This window comes from Dryobates pubescens, chromosome 16, assembly GCF_014839835.1.
Source record: "Dryobates pubescens isolate bDryPub1 chromosome 16, bDryPub1.pri, whole genome shotgun sequence".
NCBI classification, from domain to species: domain Eukaryota; kingdom Metazoa; phylum Chordata; class Aves; order Piciformes; family Picidae; genus Dryobates; species Dryobates pubescens.
The window spans coordinates 8,017,662-8,042,223 of NC_071627.1; the positions used below are offsets into that span (position 1 = coordinate 8,017,662).

The following is a 24,562-nucleotide window of genomic DNA, read 5'->3' on the forward strand; positions in this document are numbered from 1 at the left end:
TTATCTCTTCCAAATGGGTAAATGCATCTTTGTTGTTTGTTTTGTTTTTTTTTATGGGAACTCAACTCAAATTTCTCCAAGCCAGCTGTTGCATTCTAGGGTAATTCAGCTGGTTTGACATGAATCTCTTTGCTCATAACTAAAAGATAATTGTCTATAAACAAGTGAACTATAAACAGGAAGAAGAAAATGGCAAAGAAAAATTGTTTCCCAGGATGTCTGGAAAGAAATAGGCAAATTAAGGCTATGGCTAGAAAATGAGTTTTCTACTAAAAATACCCTCTGCCATTGTAGCTATTAGTTTATGAAGAACCAAGTGACTTCAGTGCCACTAAATATTTCATGAGAGAAACCAACAGTCTCTAGAAGTGTTGCTGTCTCCTATGGGAATAACCATAACAAATTCTCTGCCCCTGAAGAGCAGATTTTGCATATTGTGCCCAAGCCCAGGGCACTCACAAGCTGCTGAAAGACTCATGCCCCCTTCCCAACAACATTTTTACAAACTCTGAACACCCCTCCAAGTGTTTCCTGGCTTTACCCCCTCTAATGGCCTGGATACTTCACACCAAATTTCTCAGATGCAATCACACAAATATTCAAGAGAAGGGGAGGACGACTCAGAACGTTGCCTTCAGTAGTACCCAGAGCAAAATGAAGCACAGAAGACAGTGAGCTGACAGTTACTATTTCTGCTGTGTCTTCCTCCTGAAACCACATCCCTGAATCCTCCCAAAGCCATCCTGCAGAAAAAAAGGATCAGTTTTCATTACATCACTCTCCTCAGTTTCAGAGGGTTGAAAACTGCTGGCTGATCTTGGTTTCCCTCCTCATCCAAAGGAGGATTTAGCTGCGGTCCCCACTGCTGCAGTCCCTCTGGGTTGGGGTCGGGTAGTAAGCACAGCTAACAGGCAAGGTAAGGACAGCAGAGAAAACTGACGGCTTGAACAGAAAGTAAAAACTCCTCAGGATGGAAACTCGAAATTGGGTTTGTTCTAACAGGGTCACTAGGTTTCGTGGCTTCTACAATATCTCAGTGGAGATATTATTCGCTTCCCAGTGTTTTATTCCCCCTCATATCCACGTATCATCCCCACAAATAAAAAACCTCCCTTCAAAACCACTTCCTATTAGCAGAGCACACCTTAGCTTAAAAAACTTGCAAGTAGACCAGTGTTGTACCATGAAGCCTGTACAGGGGATTTTTGTTTTTGCTTTGCTTTTTTTTTTTTTCCTTTTTTTTTTCCCTTTTTTTTTTTTTGTTTTCTTCTTCTTTTGTTTTGTTCCCAGTGTAAAAATATACAATGCTACTGCTCCTTTGCTGCAGTGGAAAGGTCCGACTGGTACTTGCCTGCTGAAGGCTCTACTGCTCTTGCCTTTTCATACCTCTCCAACCCACACCACTGTGTTACCCCTCCTTATCCCCGAAACCTCACAGCGTAACGTATTTTGCCTCCCATTTATAACAAACAATGAATCTTTAGCTGGTGTAATGAGATACTGTCCAAATAATCCACTGTCCTTCACAATTCTGTTGTAGCTGCTCCAGGGCCAGTCTTTGGATGTGATAGGGTCCTTTAAATTCTTCAGTACATTCATTTTCCCCGTTGACAGCTCTACACAAAGCACATCTGTTTGCAAATCTGAAGTAGCATATATATAGTACTGATTGCCTTCAGTGAAAGAGGGTTGAAATGTCAGATCAGATACGTGTACGTTTGTTTGTAAGTCATAAATCAACTCGATTTCCCCTCGGACAGTCAGAGCCTGCACTTTGATCCTGCCACTGTCTTCATCCGTGCTGACCAAGTAGCGTCCGTCCGGCGAGACGTGAGGTGTGCCTGACACCTCCCCGTTGGGGCCGATGACAGCATCTGTGACACTGTCGATAATCAGCTGTGGGGACACAGCCATTGACCTGCTCCTCCTGCACTGGACAAAGAAGTAACCCCCCAAGTGGGTGTAGGCCATGGTCTGTGGGATGCAGCTATGGTTCTTGAAGTTGATAGTCTTGATGTGGGTCACAGTTTCCAGGTCAATTTTGTGAACTGCAGGTTTCGATTTGTTGAAGATGAAGCCAAACCTGAAATAGAAAACAGGACACTGAAGTCATCTCCAGAGGCACCGTGATGTGCTTGAGAAAAGACAAAAGTCAGCAGAACTGGGGAGCTCCAGCCTGCTGCTTTCAGAAGTGTGTGCAATGATGCTGTCTGCTTTCTGTAAGAAATCTCTCCTTTTACTGCTTCCAAAAGGTGCTAAAAGAGATATAGCTCAAATCAGCAACCTGATCCCGGAAGCTGGAATCATAGAATGGCTTGAGTTGGATGGGACCTTAAAGATTGTCTAGCTCCAGTTCCCACAGGGTGTGCTTGGGTATTTGAATAACATTTTCAAGAGCTGAAGCCTTTTGTCGGGAAGAACAGTTTACAATGGGAATAACACCATTTCTTGGGAAGACCAATTTGCAATGGGAATGCCATCAAGTCTCGGGAAGGTCAATTTACAACAAGAATGCCATCAAGTTTTGGGAAGCTGTGTTTACAATAAGAACACCATAAAATCCTGGGAAGGCCAGTTTACAATAGGAATGACATCGAGGCTTGAGGTGTTCCATAGCCCACTGTTGACCAGTTTGGTATTTAATCTGTTTCATGTCTAGAGAGATGTAATTCAATATTTAATCAAGACTTTTTCAAGTCCAAAATAGAAAACCATTCAAAATAACTCCCTGCCAGGTTGGAGCCAGAGAGCAACGTCAAGCTCTGTGTGTTATAACCACTGAGTGAAGGCCATGTCCAATCTCATCTCTTAAATTCTAGCATCGGGGGGGATGCTAGAAGCTGTGATGTGTGTTTGTTACCCATAGTGCCTGAGGAGCACTGCAGGAGCTGGCAAGGCTGGTGTGGAGAGCAGACTTTGATAAGCACCATGCCACCAGCCCAGGGAAAGTGTAAATCATTTCTTGAGGAACACAACAAGGCAGGATGCTCCAAAAAGGGGTCTTTGTTTTCTGTCTTCAGAGAGGACACACAGTGAGCAGAGCATGAATGTTCTGTAACAGATATTGCAGCACATCTGACCTTTGCTGAAGACAAGAAAAGGTCATGAATAGCCAGGAAAGGTTTCTGCTTAATTTGAGAAGGAGCCCATAGAAGCAGCCTGTTTGCGTTCCCCTGGATTCACAGGTCACTGATACTGACTTAGGAAAACTCATTTCACATCGAGCACCTTTTCATCCATTCAATGCAGCCAGAAGGAAACAAAGGGAGTGCTTAGTTCCGGACCTCTTCCCTGAACGATGCCAAATTGTTTTCTGCAACGCAGAGGACAACCTGCCTGCGTGCAGGTGATAGGTATTTTGCTTAAAACACCAGGGTTATTGCTTTAGCCTTAATTCACCTGTCAATTGGAGACTGAGCAATGATTTCATCCCTAAAGAAGGAGCCAATGTAGTGTGTGATCCTATGAAAATCGCTGGGATAAGCCTTTCATTTTCCCATTACGCTCACATCCATTAGAGACGTGAGGAAATATCTGTAGCGGAGGCTCATAGCATGCCGTGTGTGGGGGAATTGGATATGACACTTGGATTGCTCCTGGATGAATGCATTTTAAGTACACTTTCAAAAATGCTCTTCCTTACAGCATTTTTCTTTTCCCCAAGACTTCCTTAATACTTGGCCAAATGCCTGAGGAAGTTAAAAAAATGGTTCTTATCATCAGTTTAATTGAAAGAAGTGGGTCAGGATGGGCTTTATGTGCACGGGAGCCACAGAAAAGGAGCAGAGCTCGCATGAAATCTGTGATCTGCAATCTCAAAGAAAACCTTGCACTTGGAGAGGCTTTAATGGACAACAATCTACCCTGGGAACCAATAAAAATGGATGTGTTCCTAGATATCCATCTGAAATAACAGGCAGCTGAAATGCATACACGGGGACATTTGCATACAAATATTTTTTGGCTCGAGGAAGAGCTCGCTTAAACATTCCCCTTTCCTGGGCAATGCTGCTGTTGTCAGTTACTGCTTCTGAGTGGAGAATTTCCAACATGATCTCACTAAGCCTCATTAGACTGTGAGCAATTATTTTTCTCTGCTGAGGGTGAGAGAGTACGGACCAAGATCTGGCCCTGAACAAATGAAATCGGAAATTAGGCACAGCACTCTCTGCTCTGCACGGGGGAAACTGGAGGCAATTACCCACATTTAATATTTCTTAGGAAAGATCATCTGTATACAGTCGATTAATCACACTGAAGCAAAAAGACAATAAAACAACAACAAAAGAGTGTAACTGTTCCACCTTCCTGCCTTTGAACCCGGACCAAACCTTCTCACCTCAGCCTTTCACACCCTTGCCTCCTGCCACGACTATTAGTCACAGTGATACTTTGAAAGCAAAGGGGAAAAATGAGGTAGGAAAAAATTAAGAATAACAGCCCTGAAGCATGTCTCATTACTTTGTGTTTCAGGAAGCACAGTTCTTTATTTTGGATCAGACTCAACACCTAATCATTTAAGTGTGACACCCCCCCTCCCCATCCTGGTTGCTCACTGCAGGGAACTTAAGATTAATACAAGGAGTTACATGAAGATTTTTGGAGCGTTTGACTTGGTTAAACTACACCGGGGACAGAAGATGGTTAAAGACTTGTTATGTTGTGGTAAGAATAAAGTGCTGTGCAGTTATCAATTTTGATAATGTTAATGGGAGGCTTCTTGTGCCTGCTGGGAAGCAGCCAGCGTTACTCCGTGTTATTAGTACATTAGTGATACAACCTCATTAACCACTTCATCACATTAACACTCAAACCTGATGGTTCACAAAGGCCATTTTTTTTTAATATACACTGCATCTCATTTTTCTGCTCCAACCATACACCTCACACAGAGATCCAGTCCGTGAACAAGTTGGAAACATGTAGAAGAACCACGTGTTGTTCAGGCAGCATGAACTTTTACCACTTCTGGCAATAAATCTTTGACACAGCATTCTGCCCAGATTCATAAAGAGATTTTGAGGTAGAGAAAGAACTTTCTGGCCATCAAATTCCCAGCACAAAGAATCCAGGCAGCGTGTCATACTTTGCTGACCAAGCTGGGATTGGAATGCCCACGCATGGTCTCAGGCAAGGTTTGTTTCTTTCTGTCTCATTGCTTTGCTGAATGATTTTTGGTAATTTGCTCAATTGACCACTCTTGCAGGAAAGCAATTTTTCCTCATCTCCAACCTAACCCTCCCCTGGCACAATTTCAGGTCATTTCCTCTCATTCTATCACCTGATACTAGGGAGAAGAGACCAAACCCTACCTCGCTCCAACCTCCTTTCAGGGAGTAGTAGAGAGCAATGAGGTCTCCCCTCAACCTTCTCTTTTCCAGACTAAACATTCCCTGTTCCCTCAGCTGCTCCTCAGATGACTGACTCTCTAGATCCTTCACCAGCTCCAGCAAGTCCGTGTCCTCAATTTCTGCATTTCACACACAAAGATGGGGCTAAGAGTAGTTCCCTTGATCATGAATTGATTTATTCACATTTATAACATGCTGGAAGATGACTAGAAGGATGCCCCCTGGAAGAGAGCAGCATGGTCACGGAATCACAATATGGTGGAACTCGGAAGGGACCTCTGGAGATCATGTAGTTCAGCCCTCTTGCCAGAGCAGATCACTCTTGCTATTTATTAAGACAATTTCTTACCTGACATGATTAATAATAAGATTTGTAGGTGGTATAAAAAAATCCTCCACTCCTTGGAAGGGCGTGCGGATCACACGCTGCTCTTCCCCGGTGCTTGCCTCTGGTATTACCTACGACAAATATACACAAGGCTGAGTAGAGGAAGAGCAGTGAGTCAGGCAGAGAGGTAAACACAGATTACACAGTCAGACGTGGCACTGAGTGGCTTCTCCCAGGGATGTGGTAGACTCAGATTGACTGATGTCTACAACATATTGTTTGGTGTAGCTGCCTTGAAGAAGGTGTGCTAATAAATATTGTTTGAGGCTTGACATTTGTAAGGTAAGTACACAACTTGGCTTTCATAAGATGTTTTTATCTCCAGGAACAGCAGTCATGCAGGAGCTGAGGCAGTGTGACAATGCTAACACCATAGTAATTTATTCCTCTCTGTCTAAAACAAACATTTATTTCATGGTCATATTTATTAATCTCACTTAAATGCACAGAGTTAACTTGCCAACTTGAAGGATCAAACACTAACTCACAGCAGTTAATTATCACCTTGAAGGAGAAGAACTCTTCATCCATCCACTGTACCATGGATGTTTCTCAGAAAGAAACAAAGGCAGGCCCCCCAGGTGCTGTCCTCCAGCACAACACAGATCTCCATGTCCATGGAAACTCAGCTCCCAAAAAGGAGAGGTGCAAATTCTCAATAATTAAAATGTTAAAAACTCAATTTTGTTTTGTTGTTCACAGAATCCCAGCACGGGGGACATTGGAAAGGATCTCTGGGGATCATCCAGTCCAACCCCCCTGCTAAAGCAGGGTTACCCACAGCAGTTTGCCCAGGGTCACAAGGTGAGTTTGGAATCATTACAGAGAAGGGGACTCCACAACCTCTCTGGGCAGCCTGCTCCAGCACTCTAGCACCCCCACTACAAAGAATTTTCTCCTCCTTATCTTCATAAGGAACCTCCTGGGTTCCAGTTTGTGTGCATTGCCCCTTGTCCTGTCCACTGGGCACCACTGAGAAGAGTCTGGCCCCATCCTTTTGTCCCCCAGCCTTTGTTCTTGCTGAGCCTTGATCAGATCCCCTCTCAGGCTGCTCTTCTCCAGGCTAACCAGCCCCAGGGCTCGCAGCCTTTTCTCCTCACAGAGACGCTCCAGGCCCCTCAGCATCTTTGTAGCCTCCATTGGATTCTCTCCAGTAGTTCCTTTTCTCTCCTCAACTGGGGAGCCCAGAACTGGTCTCAGTACTCCAGATGTGGCTCTCCAGGGGCTTCCCAGGTGCAGGACTCTGCTCTTGCCCTTGTTGAGCTTCATGAGGTTCACCTCTGCCTGGCTCTCTAGCCTGTCCGGATCTCTCTGAATGGCAGCACGGACGGACAGCCACTCCTCCCAGTACGGTGCCATCAGCAAACTGGCTAAGGGTCCACTCTATCCCTTCACCCAGGTTACTGATGAAGATGCTGAACACGACTGAACTCAGTTCAAAATTACTTTAGTCTATTCATTATAAACTTCTGCTGCTCTAATGTGCAACAGTAGTAGCTTTGAATTTATAGCTACATAATTCATTAAGGAAATGCTAAAAGCCTACAAGGCTCAGTTCAGAGAACTCTTCTGGCTGTGCCATTTAGATTTTTTCCAATTAGATCAGTCAAGAAGGATGTCCACTCTTGCAAGCTGCTTTCATGAGGACAATCATTTGCTTCCCACAAGCCTGTAATGGCTAAACAACAGCACCCCATTAGTTGGCTTCTTGATAAATCCCTGACTTCCAGACAATGGCTGGAAATTCAGCTCAACCTCTGCAGCTGCATCTGTGTTCAAAGAGATATTTTACTGCATATCTGCAACTAACCACCACAGGCTGGAAGAATCAACTGTGCCAAATTAGTCACCGGCCACCTTTCGGGAAGGAGGTCAGAGGAAAACTAAGATCTGCTGATGCTGATGCTAATCTCCCTCCTTACATGTGTAGCTGCACTTCATAAAGATAACAAAAAGGACTATATCTGAGAGCTGGAGCATTACAAGAAGTCTCCAGCTGTGCAGATGGTGTGTTCTTCTTCATAATCACATGCTTGTGCCATCTCTCCTTTAATTACAGAAACCTCTCACAGCTGGAGGGCAGAAATTAAGTCAGAAAGGGTAAAGAGAGCCCATTTAGTCTCCTTATAGCCTGTACAGCAAACTGCTTGTCCCCAGGCGAGACAACCTGCCTCAGGAACCTTTGGTTATTTGCCCCCATTCTGTTTCTGGAATCTATTCCTGAGAACGCCCAGGTTGAGTCGTTGTTTGTTGGTCCATCCCTGATCACTGAGTCTGCAGGCTGAAGCTGTTACCTTGGATGGAGCATATGCCTGGTGTGGATGGCTTGTCCCACCATCACAGGACAGCACCTCCAGTGAAGCCTCGGGCAACCCCATGACTACTGTGGCCTCCAGCTTTGTAGGTTTTTAGATTAGACATCTAAAAGCCATATGGCCACTCTTCCTCTCTTCCTGCTAGGGAATGCTTCAGTGTAAACTTAGAAGCAAACACTTGTGGTAGAAGGAGTACTCACATGACACCTATGTTTCCAGAAAGGCTGGGCAGCAAGTGTCAGAAAATAACTGCTAGAGAAGGCTATATCTGGGTGGATCAAATCAGCTTTGGTGTCAGCTCTGTTGTGTGACATACAACAGCAGCAAAATGCCCAATTAGATGCCTGCACTTACTGTTTCTGTACCATCAACAGAAGAGCAAATCCTGCAGGGCAATCCAGAAATGGAAGCTAATTTAATTGTCCTAACTTTACTGTGCCTTAGAGAGCCCAGTATCACTGGGGGTCTGATGGTGCTGAGCGTGGAAAAGCTCCAGGGACTTCACTGGCAGCCCTCCAGAGAAGTCACTGGCACCTAAAACCAGATTTGTCCCTGAAGTTTTACTTTTTCTGCTTATGTTTTTATCATGCCCTAGAGAGCTTTTTTCTGCATTTTACTATGAAAGGATCATTCTACCACATTATCATAGAATCACAGAATGCTTTAGGTTGGAAGGGACCTTTAAAGCTCATCTAGTCCCACATCCCTGCAGTCAGCAGGGGCATCTGCAACTAGAGCAGGCTGCTCAGAGCCCCAAACAACCTGACCTGGAATGGTTCCAGGGATGGGGCATCTCTGGGCAACCTGGGCCAGTGTCTCACTACTCTCACTGTAAAAAAAATGTCTTCCTCATATCTAGTCTGAATCTCCCCCTTTCAGTTTAGGCCATCACCCCTTAGAATCATAGAATCAATAAGGCTGGAAAAGACCTCATCTCATGACTAAATAAACCATGGCTTCAAGTGCCATGTTCAATCCCTTCTTGAACACCTCCAGGGATGGTGACTCCACCACCTCCCTGGGCTTGTCCTATCACAACAGGACCTGCTAAAAAGACTGTCCTCCATCCATCATCACCCAAAAGGAGGATGAAGGCTTGTGAGACATAAATGACAAAATGGGTTTAAGGACAATAAGCAGCAATTGCTGCACTGGCTGAAAACCTGGACTTCTCCTTCGTGGAAGACAGGGAGAGGTAAATGACTTTACCGAGTTGGAGAACAGGTTGTTTTTGCTTGCTGCACAACAGTAATTGTGACAGTTAGGAATCTTGAGGCACAGCACAATTCATCCACCTTTTAATGTTTCTTTCATAGGCAATGTCAAAGTCTCAGTGTGTCAGTGTCTTGACCCCTCAATGGTTCAGTGCCTCAATGTCTCCAGTTCTTGGCACACAGAACAATTCCCAGGTCATTAACATCTGAGAAGGGTGTGCTGCAGCTCTGCACTGAACACACGCTTAATCCCTGCCTTAGGTTTATCCTTTAGTGTGTTGCTTGGCCTGACTTGCACCTCTGTTGAAACACCACCAAAAACCTGAGGAAGCAAGAGATCTCCACACAGAAAGGATGATCTCTGTGGCTGCCTGGTACCCACTGCTTTGAGCCCTCAATCAAGTTAAAAAGCTCACGCAGGCTGCACAAATGTCCAGGAGCATCCCAGGCTCATCCTGCTCACAGTCAGCTGCCAGCCCTTGCTGTATGACTTTATGGCACTTGGCTCTGACCTCAGCCTTAAAACAAACCAGAGCTTGGCAGCAAAGCAGTCCTGCTGCCTGCCAATGGCACAGTCATTGCTCAAAACCAAATTAAACAGCAGGAAAAATATGTGAGGAGGGATGGAGGAGGGTTGAATAAAACGTGCTGGATACACGAATGGGAAAGCATCTTTATATCCAGACCATTAAATGCTGTTAATTACCTGCAACCAACCAGCCACCAGCTTGCTACTGATGATGCCAAGCTAAGCAAAGGCAGAGGCTCAGGCAGCTAAGGACTTACCTGCAGTGTTGGAGAGGACTTCTGCATGTCACCCCAGCTAAGCACCCAGACTTGGTCGTGGGACTTGTCATAATGTAATTTAGTTGGCAATGGGTCAACATCCAAGGTCTTAAAGAAAAGCAGAGGTGGGTATTTACACAGAGTTCCAAATGCACAGGAAGAATATTGTCTCATTTACTGCAGACATTCCCACCACCACCATCACATCCCTTTGTGCAGTGTTGCACAATAACCTTCAAACAGAATAGAATAGAATAGAATAAACCAGGTTGGAAGAGACCTTCAAGATCATTGTGTAAATCAACTGGACAGCAGCACCAGGACAGAAAAATCTGGCTGCTCACTGCTGTTTCCCAGCTAAAACATCACTCCATCTCATGCTGTTACTTACAACCAGGAGATCAGGGGCCAATTTCTGCTTGAGTTATACCCACACCAGTTCACTCTTCCCAACCTGCTTATAACAGAGGTCAGGCAGCAGGTCAATATGCCTAAGCCAGAAATTTGTTGTAGTTTTATTTTACCACACTGGCTGCAAGCCTGGCTGCAGGTACAGCCCCGAGATGATGATAAACTGGCTGCAACAGAGTTTTTTTCCCTGCCAGTGAGGTTATCAACAGTGTGACCCCACGTGTGAAAGTGACCCAGACCCAGCTTTTTAGTGCTGTCAGCAAATCCACTGGGCAAAGCGCTGTTTTGTCCCAGATCAAAGTCTTTTGCCATCACTGGATAAAGCATTCCCCTTGTCAGTACCTGCATGGCTTTCTGAGTCTGGATATCAATTATCATCACTCTGTTCTGCTTAGGCTGTGTCACATAAATGTACTTGTCTCTGACATTGACCGCTGAAGCCCAGAGGCAGGACTGAGTGCCTTCCCCTTCCAGTCTAGGACAGATCTCTTCCTGAGGGGTAAAAAAAAAAAGGAGAATAAGTTTAATTTCTACAAATCCAGGGTCTGAAGCAGCAAGAAGCTTGGCCTTGGAAATCAGAGAGAAAAAAATTCCAAGGGGATTCTGTTAGGATGATTTCGGCCCTCCTCCCCACTCCCCCTTTTATTCCCTGGAAAACATGAAATCAGTATTTTATCAGGTAGCACACTGCAGCCTGGCTCTAGCCACTGACATTAAACAGCTGGACCTCCTGCACAATCACATGGAATTCAAATAACCACACAGGCTTCAGATCTGTCTTTTGAAGCACGCTGTAGTTCATTACTTGCAGTGCTGTCAGCATTTATTAGTGATAGAAATATCACTCTGTGCTTGGAAAAAACAGAGATTTACACTAATTGAATCACAGCTTTGTATTTTTAATAAAGTCTTCACTTTCAGCTCAGGAGAGCATGCTCCAAGATGCTTGTGCACAGGGGAACAGTACCATCATAGAATTGTTTAGGTTGGAAGAGATCTTTAAGATCACTGAGCCCAACCTTCAACCTCAGACCACCATGGCCATTAAACCATGTCCCCAAGTGCCATGGCCACATGGTTTTTGAACACCTCTATCACCTCCCTGGGTAGCCTGTTCCACTGCCTGACCACCCTTGCAGGAAAGAAATTGTTCCTAATATCCAACCTGAACCTCCCCTGGCACAATTTCAGACCATTTCCTCTTGTTCTATCACTTGATAGTAGGGAGAAGAGACTGACCCCCACATCACTCCAACCTCTTTTTTAGCAAAACAGGTAGGGTCCTACAGTCTACTGTTGCAACACAGAGATTTCCTCCTGTTCCAAAGGAACCAAATCCTGCCTCTTTGCACCAAATTCTGTTTACAACTGTTTGATGCTGTATTTTGCCTCTGATTCTCCACTCCCAGAGTGAACTTAGTGACAAACTGTATTGACTTTAGCAGGATCTCCCTGGTACCCTGAGTTTGAAGAGTCAGACGTGAGCTCACCCGCAAGCCTCTGTGTGTGGGCTACTCTTCATCACTTTTCCTTCTGTCAAGTTTCTTTAAGTGAAAGAGCATTTGTGTGGGACCAGGCTGTGGTGTGGAACAGAGGGGGAAGCTAAATTAACACAGTGAGCAAAACTGGAGTTTGTCCATATAACAGCTGGGACACTTTAAATATCAGTTCAACCTCCCTAAAGGAGGATATCAGTTCAACCTCCCTAAAGGATTCAAGCAGCAGAGGTTGTTCAGGCTAAGAGGAAATACAAGCAAAAGCAATGCCAACACTAGGTCTGCATCAGTGACGGTCATAGATTAAAAGATTTCACCTCTTAGCAGCCCAGCACTTTGGTAGAGACCACATGTAAAGTTTGAAGATACAAGACTGAAGACCTTGGATTAATTTTCCTTTCTGGCCCTTCAGCTAAGATGGGGATCTATGCCACTACTATCTAAAACATGGAATCAGAGAATTGTTTTGGATGGAAGAGACCTTTAAGATCAAGTCCAACTGTTGATCCAGCACTGCCATGTCACCACTAAACCATATCCCTCAGCACTACATCTCCATGGTTTTGAAACTCCCCCAGGGATGGGGACTCCACCACTGCCCTAGGCAGACTGTTCCAGGGCTTGACAACTCTTTTGGGGAAGAAATCGTCCCTTGAACCCAACCTAAGTCTTCCCTGGCACAAATTGAAGCCATTTCCTCTTGTCTGTGCTTGTTCCTTGGGAGAAAAGACTGACCCCCCACCTCACTCCAACCTCCTTTTGGAAAGTTATAGAGAGCAAAGCCTCCTCTTCTCCAGACTAAACAGACCCAGTTCCCTCAGCTGCTCCTCACCAGACCTGTTCTACAGACCCTTCACAAGCTTTGTTTCTCTTCTCTGGACATGCTCTAGTATTTCCAATGCATGGCCCAAAATCCCAGCCTTGGGTTTCCAGCAGCTGACAACCTCCAAACTGCCTTCCTTGTCCTCAGCTCTGTGCTTTCACAACAGCCTTTCACAACATGAAACTACTCAAAGCAAGAAGAGCAGGGAAAGGTCATTGGCCTTTCTGTTACCATGCTCAGTTGTGGCTGCTCAATCTGCTTTTGTGTCCTCTAACAGCAAATAAGGAACCCTTACTGTTGAAACCTTCCTAGACTTGCAGGTGGTATTACTGTATGTGGCAAACATTCCAGGTACTAAAAGGGAAAAAAGGAGGAAAAAAACCAGTCAGTCCTCCCTACACCAAGGCAAAAAGCCCTATGATGTCCATAGGAAACCCTTAAGAGGTCTCCCTGAAAGGCAGCCAAGTTAACAATGTTCAAAATCCCTTTTATGCCCACCACTGTGCTGACATTATTTCCTTAAATGCCCTCTCTCCTTTGTTCTCTTCAAGCTGTTTCTCCAGAACCACCTCTTCAATATTTACAGCTTTTTGGTAAAGAAACACAAGATTTCTGTCTTTGAGTAGCAACAGCTTAAGTGTGGATTAATATTATTAAGTCCCAGCTAAGGACAAGTCCTGGGTTGAGCATCAGTCTGGATTTCTACTGCAGTATATCCACTGGGATAAAAATAGACCCAGAATCAAAGCAAAATTTACTGAGATTTAAAAAATACTGAACACAGACTCATAAGAAGCTCTTGACCCATGGCAGCAGAGCCTAACTCAGCCTTTGGGACTCATGACAGTGATTCTCCCAGTTTAGTCCTCCCCAGACTGAAAGCAAGGCTGAGAAAGAAGCCATGCTCTCAGCTTGCTCTTATTATAAAAGCTAAATAAAGAAGTGACTAAAAAAGCAATTCTGGACGTCTTGCAGAACCTGAGTTTCAAGAGTATATACATGGTGTATGCTACCACTCAGGAGTACACAACACATGCCACTGCAAACCTTGGTTTCACAGGGCCTCCAGGCAAGTGTTATCCCACTTGCCACATTGAGCTTCACCACCTCCAAGCCAGTGCTTTATGTTCACTGACACCTGGACAAATTTTCCTTGTGATTTCCTACAGCCAGGGTTAGGTAAACACAGTGCTGGCAGCAAATGACAGAGAGAAAACAAGGACAATGCGGATCTCCCCTTCAGTGGCAGAAGATGCGGAGGACCAGTATGGCACAACCATCATCCATGCATTCCTATTTGCCTCCCCTGCTGTGGTTTAAACTAGGAAACTATTTCTGAGAAGCAGAAAGTAGCCCACTCCACTGTCTATGAAGCCATCAGTGAAAGGGGCCAGTTAGCACCAGTGAGTGCTGTGAGCACCTCTCTACTGTTGACTGTTGTACTCCCTCCCTACAGCTCCGTTAACTTCTGAGCATGGAAACAGTACCACAGAGAGTACAAGTGGTGATCTTCGCCTTCATTTAGACAGGATAAGTAGTCAGATTCTCTGCAGCATGTCAGTAATCCTCCATATCAGTCTTAGAACTTCTGTATCCCCCTCAGTTTTCAAGAGAAGAAGACGATACACCTCGGGGATGCCACGTGAAGCCCACCAAGCTCTAACATCACTGTGCCAAATGGGTCCTTTAGCAGTAACAACCTTTGAAGAGATTAAGAGAAAGTTTCCCAGCTGTCAGCTATAGCTGCTGGGTTTAGGACTTACATAACTTGTGAAAATCCTCTCTTCAGGCCTGATATGTCTCCGGATTTCACATTCATTTGGCTGAAGGACTGTGATCCCATCATCAGAAAAGACATAGAACATATTCCCAACACTCAAGCCTTGAAGGGGGATAAAGCAAAAGGAGTAGGAGTTTTAGTTGGTATGTATCCAGAGCTGTTAGGGCTTCTTTTAAGAACTCTCCCTCCTCCCCCAGCAAACAACATCTGCCTTACATAAAAGTTGGTCATTTGGATGCAGTCAGTGCATTCACAAAATCAAATCTCATGTCACAACAAGGGCTTCAAGGAGTGAAGAGGTACAAACACGTTCAAAAATGCATTGCCTTGGTGGCAGCAGTTGTGGGCAAATAACTATGTCCAGGTCTTAATTGTTAGCTCCCTAAGATTATGGCTGTGTTTTGTCTGTGATTTCATTAAAGATAATTGAAGAACTGAGAAAGAACTTCAGTGAAAAGTAACCTGAAGGTTGTTGTGTTACAGGTGTCTTGAATTCTTGTAGCTGGGATGCAGAATGGGAGTGTTTCACATCTGTTCCATGAATAAAACTACAAATAATTCTCTATTTTGTTCAAACTAGGGGGGTGAATGAACTATAGCCACCAAAACAAACACATTTTTGAAATCTTGCAAACTGTAATTCACAAATGTGGAGTAGTTTAGCATCGCAACAGCACTCATTTATCCAACTGGGGCATTCCAGGAGATTGGAAAACTGGCTGGCTGGCATTGCTTTGCTGTGAGGAGGTTGTATTTTATCGTTTCTGTCATGCAGAAATGCCTCAAAACGCTGAGAATTTAGTTGTTCTTCAGCTACATGCAATCACAGTAACGAGCGTTGTTAAGAAATGCTCAGGATCTTCTCCAATGCTCTAGTCAGAAAGATCCAAGCATCATTTCATCTTTGTCATACCACCACCAGGACGCGTTTGCAATGACCACTGTCACCCCCAGTAATGCTGATAGTGTACTAATCTGCCAACCACGTGGTGATGTGATAATTTGTAAGCTCTAATTAATGACATTTTACCCATGAAGAAGTAAGGTCCTGGTTCTACAGATCTGAACAATGTTCAGCATGACAGTTCCCTCAGTAGCTGCTGTGGTGGCAGCTAAATGCTGCTCACACCTCAAGCTTCTCACATCTCTTAAGGGTCTAAATCATCACAAGACAATTTCACACTAGAAGCATCCATAATTTGGATAAATGCATTTTGGGAAAAAATTTGTACAATAAAGCATGTTTAGTAAAGCTAGAAGGGGTTTTTTGTGGGTGTGCTAAAAACCCCTCTTTGGGTGCCAAAACAAGTGGCTTCAGAGTACAACGACTCAAGGCATGGTGTTTGCTGCACTGACAATGTTCATGTTGAGTCTCTCTAAACCATAGCACAGAAATACCCCAGTTAGGGCATCAAGTGGGTACAGGAGCAGTGAACCTTAAATGTGATGCCACAGTGAAGGAGATCATGCATGTAGGAAAGAAAAAGCTTCCAAACTCCCATAGGGAACTACATTATCTCTACAGACTAAGGGCTGTTTTGAAGAGTATATTGTGACAACATTTCATTGGGGCACTTTGGACCAAAATCTGCGCTCGCAGCACGCACACAACTCCCACCTGCTCCAGTGGGATTTGAGTGATGACCTCAGAGGGCAGAGTTTGACCCTGGCTGGAATGAGTGCATATATTGTCATGAGGAAAAGGGGTTTAATCCTAAGAAGTGGAAACAGGCAGGCAACAAATTATGACCACTGAGAAGATGCTTACTATTATTTTCATGCACAATAGCAGCGTGATTTTGTCTGATGATCCTACTACAATGAGGGTGTATTTCAAAACTAAAGTCCTTAACTAGTGGTAAAAATACTTGGATAATAATTTTACTCCAGCAGGTTTAGAGCCAGTGACTTGGCAGGTCCCACAGCCTATTTTACACTGAGATGCGTATTTTTCTGCTAACTGGTTAAAATATGATGCAAACAACTAATAGCATTCAGGCACTCTCCTTTTAAAAGCAAAGTTTACCAATTTAAATCAAAATGCTTCTTCAGAGAGTAATCTTCACACTGATTTTTGGACAAAGCAGGTGTTTTTACTAGACAAAGTAGGTGTTTTAATGTGACTTATGAAGTATTTGCAAAGTCTTGATGAGGGCACACCTCTAAACCCCTCATGGGTGTTGGTAAAACAGACTCATTCGTGATTATATTGCTGCAACTCCTCAGTCTGGATATTACTGCAGTGCAGAAGTGCAAATGGGGAATTTTGCTCAGTTGTGTTATTTATATGAGTGAGGCAGGAGCTAGACTGGGAACTGGAGGACTAATGGGGTGTGTGTGTGTGTTTCTTTTTCCCCTTTTTAAGTGAAGACATTTCAGGTTGGATGACACAGCCAGGTCAAAAACTAATTATAAAAGGCAACACACCTCATCTGTGTAACAAAAACCTCTAGTATAACAAAAACTCCATTAGAAATGGGAAGGGTCTCCTAAACATAACAGTTATTAACTGAACCATTTCAGATGAAGGTGATTCTAACATCTTAATTCATTTTTTTCCTAAATCTTCAGGAGGACCCCTGATGACAAGAAGAGTTTTCTTTATTTGAGGAAGACAGTCTCCATCTGAGCATACATTTGTATTTCCCTCCTTGGAGATCAAAGGGCAAACTTTTCATGGTGGAATACTCTGATCTGCTACTTGAATAAATTTCCTCAGTTTAATCTAAATGCCTGGAAGTATTTTAGAACTGGAATTTGATAAAGAAAAGGCTTTTTAAGTGCATACATTCATGTAGCTGATGACTGCCTGCTGGCATGACTTGCTCCCTTTATGCAGATATAAAGAAAGCAACTGGCACAAAACCAAGATCTCTAGCTCACATTTGTGCTACTTGTAGTTGTTCTCTGTGCAAAATTAAGAACTAGTTTGTACATGGAGTAAATATTGCATGTGGTTCCAGTTCATGGTTAACTGGCTGGTCATGCTACGTATACTTATTTCTGGAGGTTCCACTGGAAGGTTTGAAAGGTTTTGAGGAGAGACCGATAGAGTGACTTTTAAAATGACCAGCTACTCGTGTTAAAACTTTGAGTTGTTCTACATAATATTCTGCCAAGGCATTTCCCCAACAGCTTCAGTTACTACAGACTGTGGGCAGCAGGATATGGTCATTTTAAAGGAGCTCAAGTCTACATTTATTGATGTCACTACTCACACATAAACTTTCATTTTAATGGAACTGGAAGAACACATTCAAATACACCCCCCCCAAATACAATTCCTCTCTTCTCCAGCTTTCACTGGGCCAAGACTTCCCAGTCTTAAGTATATTGGATAGATTAGTTGTGTAGAATGAATGTGCTGATCAAACACTATAGAACAGCAGAGGCAGTGGAATAAACCTTCTCTGAAGATATCCAATTGCTTAGGGACATCAATAGTAAATCTGCTTTTCTTGCCCATGTTTTCCCCTGTACGTTGCTCATGCTTTTATTTCAAATGTGCAAGGCTGATAAGCTGTAAGCCCATATAATTTAGCAGAATTAGAAGAAGACTTTCTGCTACCAACTTCTTAGTAGTTCTTTAAATGCTCTACATCTGGTAGGTTTATCCAACTACCTTCTTTAAAAAGGAGCATAAGGGATGAAGCATATAAACAGCCACATAGCATCATGCAGCTGATGCTGGACTGATGCAATGCACTAGAGATTTAACTTCTGAGCAGAAGGGAAATAACAATTCTTAGTGCCCATAATGCCATTTATAGGAACACCAGCAGTAGAGAGGCACTGGCAGGTGGAACTGGGAATAAGTGCAGGAGAACTTTCTTAGGTGGCTGTGAATATCTCATGACCTCCAGCAAGCTGCTCTTGCTGTGTACATGTCTACAGCCAAGAGTGGATACTTTGTATGGTCACAGAGACCTTCTCCATAAGGCTGGAAGGACACTAAGGTCCCAGCTCCCTCATATGCAACTGGTAGCTGTAAGAACTGCTTCATGCCTGGACCTTCCTCCAGTGAGCTCACAGTGCCAGGAGCCCAGAGCTGAGAGGTTCCCTATCCATGCAACCATGTACCTAAAGAAGCTGATGGGCAACCTGCTCAGAAGCTCCCTGGGCCTCTGCACCATGTGTCTTCCTGTGAATCTGGGAAATTGTGACAGAACGAGTGCACACAAAATCAAATTAATTATCATTTCAGGAGCCTCCATAATATCTTCGAGTCATTTCACTCTTTAGGATGGCTTGGGTTTTTGTTTTATTTGGCTATCAGGATACACAGATGCTGACCTTGTGCAGGGCACACTATAAATTTGATCAAACTGGAGATCTTAACTGCCAGTTACAACACAGAGAAATGGGGAAACCTGTACCCTGCATTGATTGAAAGAATTGAGGGAAGCAAAACCTGTTGTGGGTGGGGATTTTTTGCCTAACAGTCAGGAAGACAATTTTTGTTGCTCACCTGGTAAACATCAATATGTGCTGCTGAGGAGGAAGAGCTTGAATTGCTTGCTTAAAAATGCAGCATATTGAATTTATGTCTGACTTGGTCAATTATGGTAATTTGGGAGCACTTCTGACATTTGTTAATGCAGCGTGAGAAGGCTCAGGCTGCTCACACTGGTGGCAGTTTATAGAAAATTCTCATTTTTATACATTTTATGTTCATCTATTATTTCATAGGGGGAAAATGTGAGAAGTTATAGGCACAATTTGTACTACGAGAGTGACATTTCTTATTTGAATAGTTTAGCTTTTAAATGCCTGGTCTGTGCTTAATCAGATAACTGTGAAAGTTGATAGAGTTAGTGGCAAGTCAGTGGAGAATGGCCCATCATGGAGTTATTAAAGCAGACAAGCACATTATCACTACACAAAAGAACTTTACTGCAGTACCTTCCTCTCGCCACAGTATGTTTGCAACTGCAGCATCAGAAAATTGGGGAAGCCAGAAAACACCCAGGAAAGGAAAAAAAAGAAAACAAAACAAACACAACAAAACAATGTCAAAACTTCCATTGCAGCACATCAGTGGATTAGCACTCATGTTTACACGAACTAATTGGTGAAAACCTTGTAACAGTCATTAAAATGAAATATTAGAAAAGATAGATGGTTCTAAACACATTTGCTCCTACTGCAGACCATTCCGAAACACTGACATGGGAAAAGTCCTCCCTAAAATAAAGCAAACTCCAGCCTGTGAAAAGACCAAAGTCTTACTAAAGAGAAGACATTACTTCCAAAGGCAATTTGAGTTATGGGACAGGCTGTGATTTTCTCTCCAGGTTCAATCAGAAGCCTGAGACTTGCAGTTTAGAGCAGCCACAGGTTGTGCTGCATTCCTTCTTGGATTTTCATGTCACTACATTCTCTTTTAGGGTTCCAATCCCCTTTGAAAGTGCATCTACATTTGAATTTCATTTTAAGATACATCCAATTATTTCTCAACACTGTGCAATTTCCCTTGCTGAAGAATTCAAGGGAAAATGACCCATATTAACAAGAGTACATAAATCTGGTTAATGAGGAATAGAATATATTTTCCAAAGAATCTCCATGAGAGCACAGATTTATGGCTAACATCCTTTTCAATTCTTGCTCTATATTAACAGCCAGAAAAGCAGCAAATAGCCCTTTTACACCTAGCCTTTCCCTATCACCATCTACCCATGCAGTCTTCAAGGTAGTTAAGACAGCAAATTTAGGAAGCATCAGGCTTCTGAGAGCTGTTCCACTTGAGAAACTAGTCACCTCCACCATTAATTGTGTTTTGGGGACACTGTGGTCACTGCTGTATCCTACAGGAGGCTGGGAGAATATTTGTCTTGGAAGCCAAAGATAATTTCACACTGAGGGAAACCCATATTGCTAGCTAGTGATGCAAATACTGGTAAAATACTGAATTCAGCCACTATTTTTCAAGCATCTACTTATTTGAGAACTTCACCTCGTAACTGGCTTTAAAAGAAGAAGTCTTGGATAGAAATCAGTGACATTTGTTTCCTAAACCCACATATAATGCTGTGAAATATTAGATTTGGGATTCTTTGTTATCTAAAACTATCACAAAGTTGTAACTTTAGTAAAAATGTTACCTGTACCATATCCAGAACACTTCTGACACATAGAATCATTTTGGTTGGAAAAGACCTTTAAGACCATCGAGTCCAACCATTCTCTAACTCCACCAAGTTTGGCACCAAACCTTGTCCCTCAGCATCACTTCTCTGTGGCTCTTAAAGGCCACCAGGGATGGGGATTCAACCACCTCTCTGGGGAGCCTGTTCCAGTGTTTGAGAACCCTTTCAGTGAAACAGTTTCTTCTAGTGTCCAGCTGAGGAGATTTTACCATCCTCACATGACTCCTTCCCAAAATAGTCAATAACCCTCTGGTTAAAGTGCAGACTAAACTGCCATTTCCTTATGAGTAAGAGCCCAACACACCACATGCAGTGGACTGAGCTACAGAATTCCACACGTACCATCAGATTTAGATTCTCTTCAAAGAAATAAATAGGTGGAGAATGGAACTTACGGGTCTTTCTTGCTGAATCTTCTATGAAAAGTGAAGATATGTCCTCGTCCACTCCCACTTCATTTTTAGCAATGCAGGTGTAGGCACCGGTGTCTTCATACCGCACACTACTGATATGAAGCTCGCTTCCATTTGCTGTAAGAAAGACACCCACAGTGTTCCTCACTGTTGCTAATTGCTTTTCCTGCCCTTAATCACCTTCCATTGCCACAAAAGGGTGGCTTCACCACACACAGTTTCCCCAAACATAACTAGAGGTATATGGGGGACTCTCATGAGAGCTGATGTTTTGTTTCTTTCCATTAGCACGGACATGCTCGGTGCCACAAACAAACAAAGAACAATCCCAAGTGCAAACAATAAATTACATTTCATTTAGTTGTTCTTGTTAAATAAATTGCTTTGGCTTTAGTGGAGAGAAAAATAACTTCGATTTTGCAAACTGTTTCTCATCAGATCACCAAAATCTTTGGGTTGGGAGGGGTCTTTCTACAGTTCCTTCTGTAATTTTATTTCTTCAGCTTTGCTGCTTGAGCCCTTTGGAAGCTTTGGAGATATCATACCCAACTACACAGGGACACCTGTGTGGCCAACTCTGGTTGAGTGCTGCAATGCACCACAGCCAGATTTTGGGGCAGGTGGGGAGGTTTTGAATATTTTTATGCAGAAAATTGCCAAGAAATGTTTTTGCCTTTCATTGTGGCTGCTGCGCCCTCATTGGAACAAGGACCAAGAGAAGTGAAGAGCTTGATTCCCTCTGCAAAGGTGGGTAAGAGGAGAGGGGAATCACAGATTGATTCTTCACTGACCTGCATCCTGTATAGTGCTTAGACCTGAACAAAACAATAATAGAATCATAGAATTGTTTCAGTTGGAAAAGACCTCTAAGATCATAGAGCTCAGCCACCAACCTAAGACCACCACGTCCATGAAACCATGTCCCAAAGTGTCATGTCCACATGGTTCTTGAACACCTCCAGGGATGGTGACTCTACCACCTCCCTGAGATGCCTGTTGCAATGCCTGACCACTCTTGCAGGAAAGAAATTGTTCCTAACATCAAACCTAAACCTCCCCTTGTGCAACTTGAGGCCGCTCCCTTTCATTCTATCACTTGATACCAGGGAGAAGAGACCAACCCCCACCTCACTTCTTTAATACAGCCATACTCAAGAGGCAGTGGAGAACCAGCCACTGCCTGTGTTTTAAGAGAACACCATTACCACGATATCAATCAATACTGTGTTTCCCTAGAAATTCACAGGGGGCAAAAAGATCAGAAGACAGACCAGAGGGTTTAGTAACACGATTTCCAACAACCGCGGCTTAGTGCGAGTACAAGAACTTCTGGTTTAAAGTGCAAAATAATCCCCCTTAATCCCTGACTACAATACTTTAATTAATCAGAATTCTGCTCTTACCTAGCAGTGTGAGTTGTTTGGAGAGTTTTGGCATGATATCAATGCCGTTCTTCAGCCAGCTAATCCGAGGATTAGGGATGCCTTCGGCATGACATTTCAGGCTGGCCGACACACCGGGCTCCTGCGCCTGCGTCTCGGGGTAGACACGAATCACCGGCGGCACTGTGGAAACAAGGAATTGGTGCCTTGCAACTCCCCTGGGAAACAAGGAAGTGGTGTTTAAAATTCCCTGGGAAACAAGGAATTGGTGCCTTGCAACTCCCCTGGGAAACAAGGAAGTGGTGTTTAAAATTCCCTGGGAAACAAGGAATTTGTGCAACTTGAGTATCAACTCCAAACCGTCACTGAATCTAGTACAGAAGGGACTGGCATTCTTGCCCATTAGAAGGAGCAGAATATTCACCATTTTAATTCAGTACCCATCAGGAAATAGCCTGAACATTCACTGCCTGCTGTTCTGAACAATAAACTGTTTATATACTTATCAAGAGCTAAAGGGTGAGGAGCAAGATGATGGGGTCAGATTCTTTTCAGAGGTGCCCAGTGAAAGGACAAAGGGCAACAGGCGCAAACTGAACCCAGCAGGTTTCAACTTATGGAAAAACTTTGGTGTAAGGGTGCTGGAGCCCTGGAGCAGGATGCCCAGAAAAGTTGTGGAGTCTCCTCCGGAGAGATTCCAAACCCACCTGGCCATTATGATCCTGGGCAAGCTGCTGTGGGTGCCCTTCTTTAGCAGGGAGATTGGATTGGATGACCTTCAGAGGTCCCTTTCAGCCCCAACCATGCTGGGATTCTGTTTATAAATTCCTCTTCCATTTTTCTCTGTGGCTTTCAAAACATGACTTACCTTGTTTCAGGAAAGCCCCTCTGAACTATTTAATACACTCAATTGGCAGAACTACTCATTATAGTACATTTACAGACAAGTTAATTGATTTTCAATCATGTTGCCTTCATTACTCAAATCAACAAGGCTTAATATCACCTATTAGCTACTTCCTAAAAATTTACTCACATAACTTAAGAGAAAATTGGCAATATTGCAACATCAGTAAAAATTCCCAGTGGCACCCTCCTTCCTTTCACCTCAAGGTGAAGAGAAAAGAAGATGTCCTCTCAAGGAAAGGACATACATAAACAGAAATGTGAAGGTGTGCTGTATCATGACTGATGGTATTTGAAGGGTGCTCTGTTTCAGAACCAAATGATCAACTTTTCTACCAGATGAGGACATTTTGGGACTCATGATGTAACTGTTGAAAGGTGTAAAGCTTTGTAAGACCATGGTCAGAGTCAAACCTGGATGTGATATGTGGGTGTTCAACTTCCTCCTCAAGTAAAATGAACAACCTCTGCTGTCACTAGTGTAGGACTGAGGAAAATTTGTGGTGTTTTTTCTTTCAAGAAAGTCTGAATGAATTAACAACAAACTTCTACTGGAAATCACTCATTTAAGGTAGCTAATCCACTACTGTGGTTTTATCTAGTATGCCATTAGGTGGGTGCAGTGAGGTGGGGGTTAGACTCTTCTTCCTAGTATCAGGTGATAGGATGGGAGGAAATGGCCTGAAACTGCAACAGGGGAGGTTTAGGTTGGAAATTAGGAACAATTTCTTTCCTACAAGAGTGGTCAGGCACTGGAAGAGGCTGCCCAGAGAGGTGGTGGAGTCACAGTCCCGGGTGGTGTTCAAGAAACCTGTGGACATGGCACTTGGGGACATGGTTTAGTGGCCATGGTGCTGTTAGGTTGACAGTTGGACTTGAAGATCTTAAAGGTCTTTTCCAGCTGAAACAATTCTATTTTTCTGTGACAAGACTGGCAAAATTAAATTTTCTTAACAGTTGCTTTAGAATAAAATGAAATCTGTGTTTGCAGCTTGCTGTCTATAAATCCATATGGGGACAGTTTAAATAATTCCATTCACTAGCACACACTTTCCATCCTTCTATTTCTATTTTTTCATGAGCCTTACCAGAGAGAGCTGGATTTTACTTCTGCTTTACCTAGCAGCTGCCAAGCATTAACCAGAGCT

At 43.5% G+C, this 24,562-nt stretch overlaps 1 protein-coding gene across 2 annotated transcripts in view; it reads right to left on the reverse strand.

The window, feature by feature from the left end:
• Window positions 1-264: 264 nt before the first annotated feature.
• Window positions 265-24,562, reverse strand: part of LOC104297025 (follistatin-related protein 4) — a 278,489-nt gene continuing 254,191 nt past the window's right edge. Inside the window, exons 9-16 of one of the 2 annotated variants that reach the window (XM_054168333.1) lie at window positions 22,530-22,691; window positions 21,109-21,243; window positions 19,467-19,493; window positions 14,548-14,666; window positions 10,808-10,957; window positions 10,055-10,162; window positions 5,701-5,810; window positions 265-2,083 (exon numbers count right to left, since the gene is read on the reverse strand). In XM_054168333.1, the coding sequence (XP_054024308.1) occupies window positions 1,381-2,083; window positions 5,701-5,810; window positions 10,055-10,162; window positions 10,808-10,957; window positions 14,548-14,666; window positions 19,467-19,493; window positions 21,109-21,243; window positions 22,530-22,691 (1,514 nt within the window). In that variant the 3' untranslated portion in view covers window positions 265-1,380. The remainder of the gene's footprint in view (window positions 2,084-5,700; window positions 5,811-10,054; window positions 10,163-10,807; window positions 10,958-14,547; window positions 14,667-19,466; window positions 19,494-21,108; window positions 21,244-22,529; window positions 22,692-24,562) is intronic. The other variant, XM_054168334.1, reaches the window with a different exon arrangement.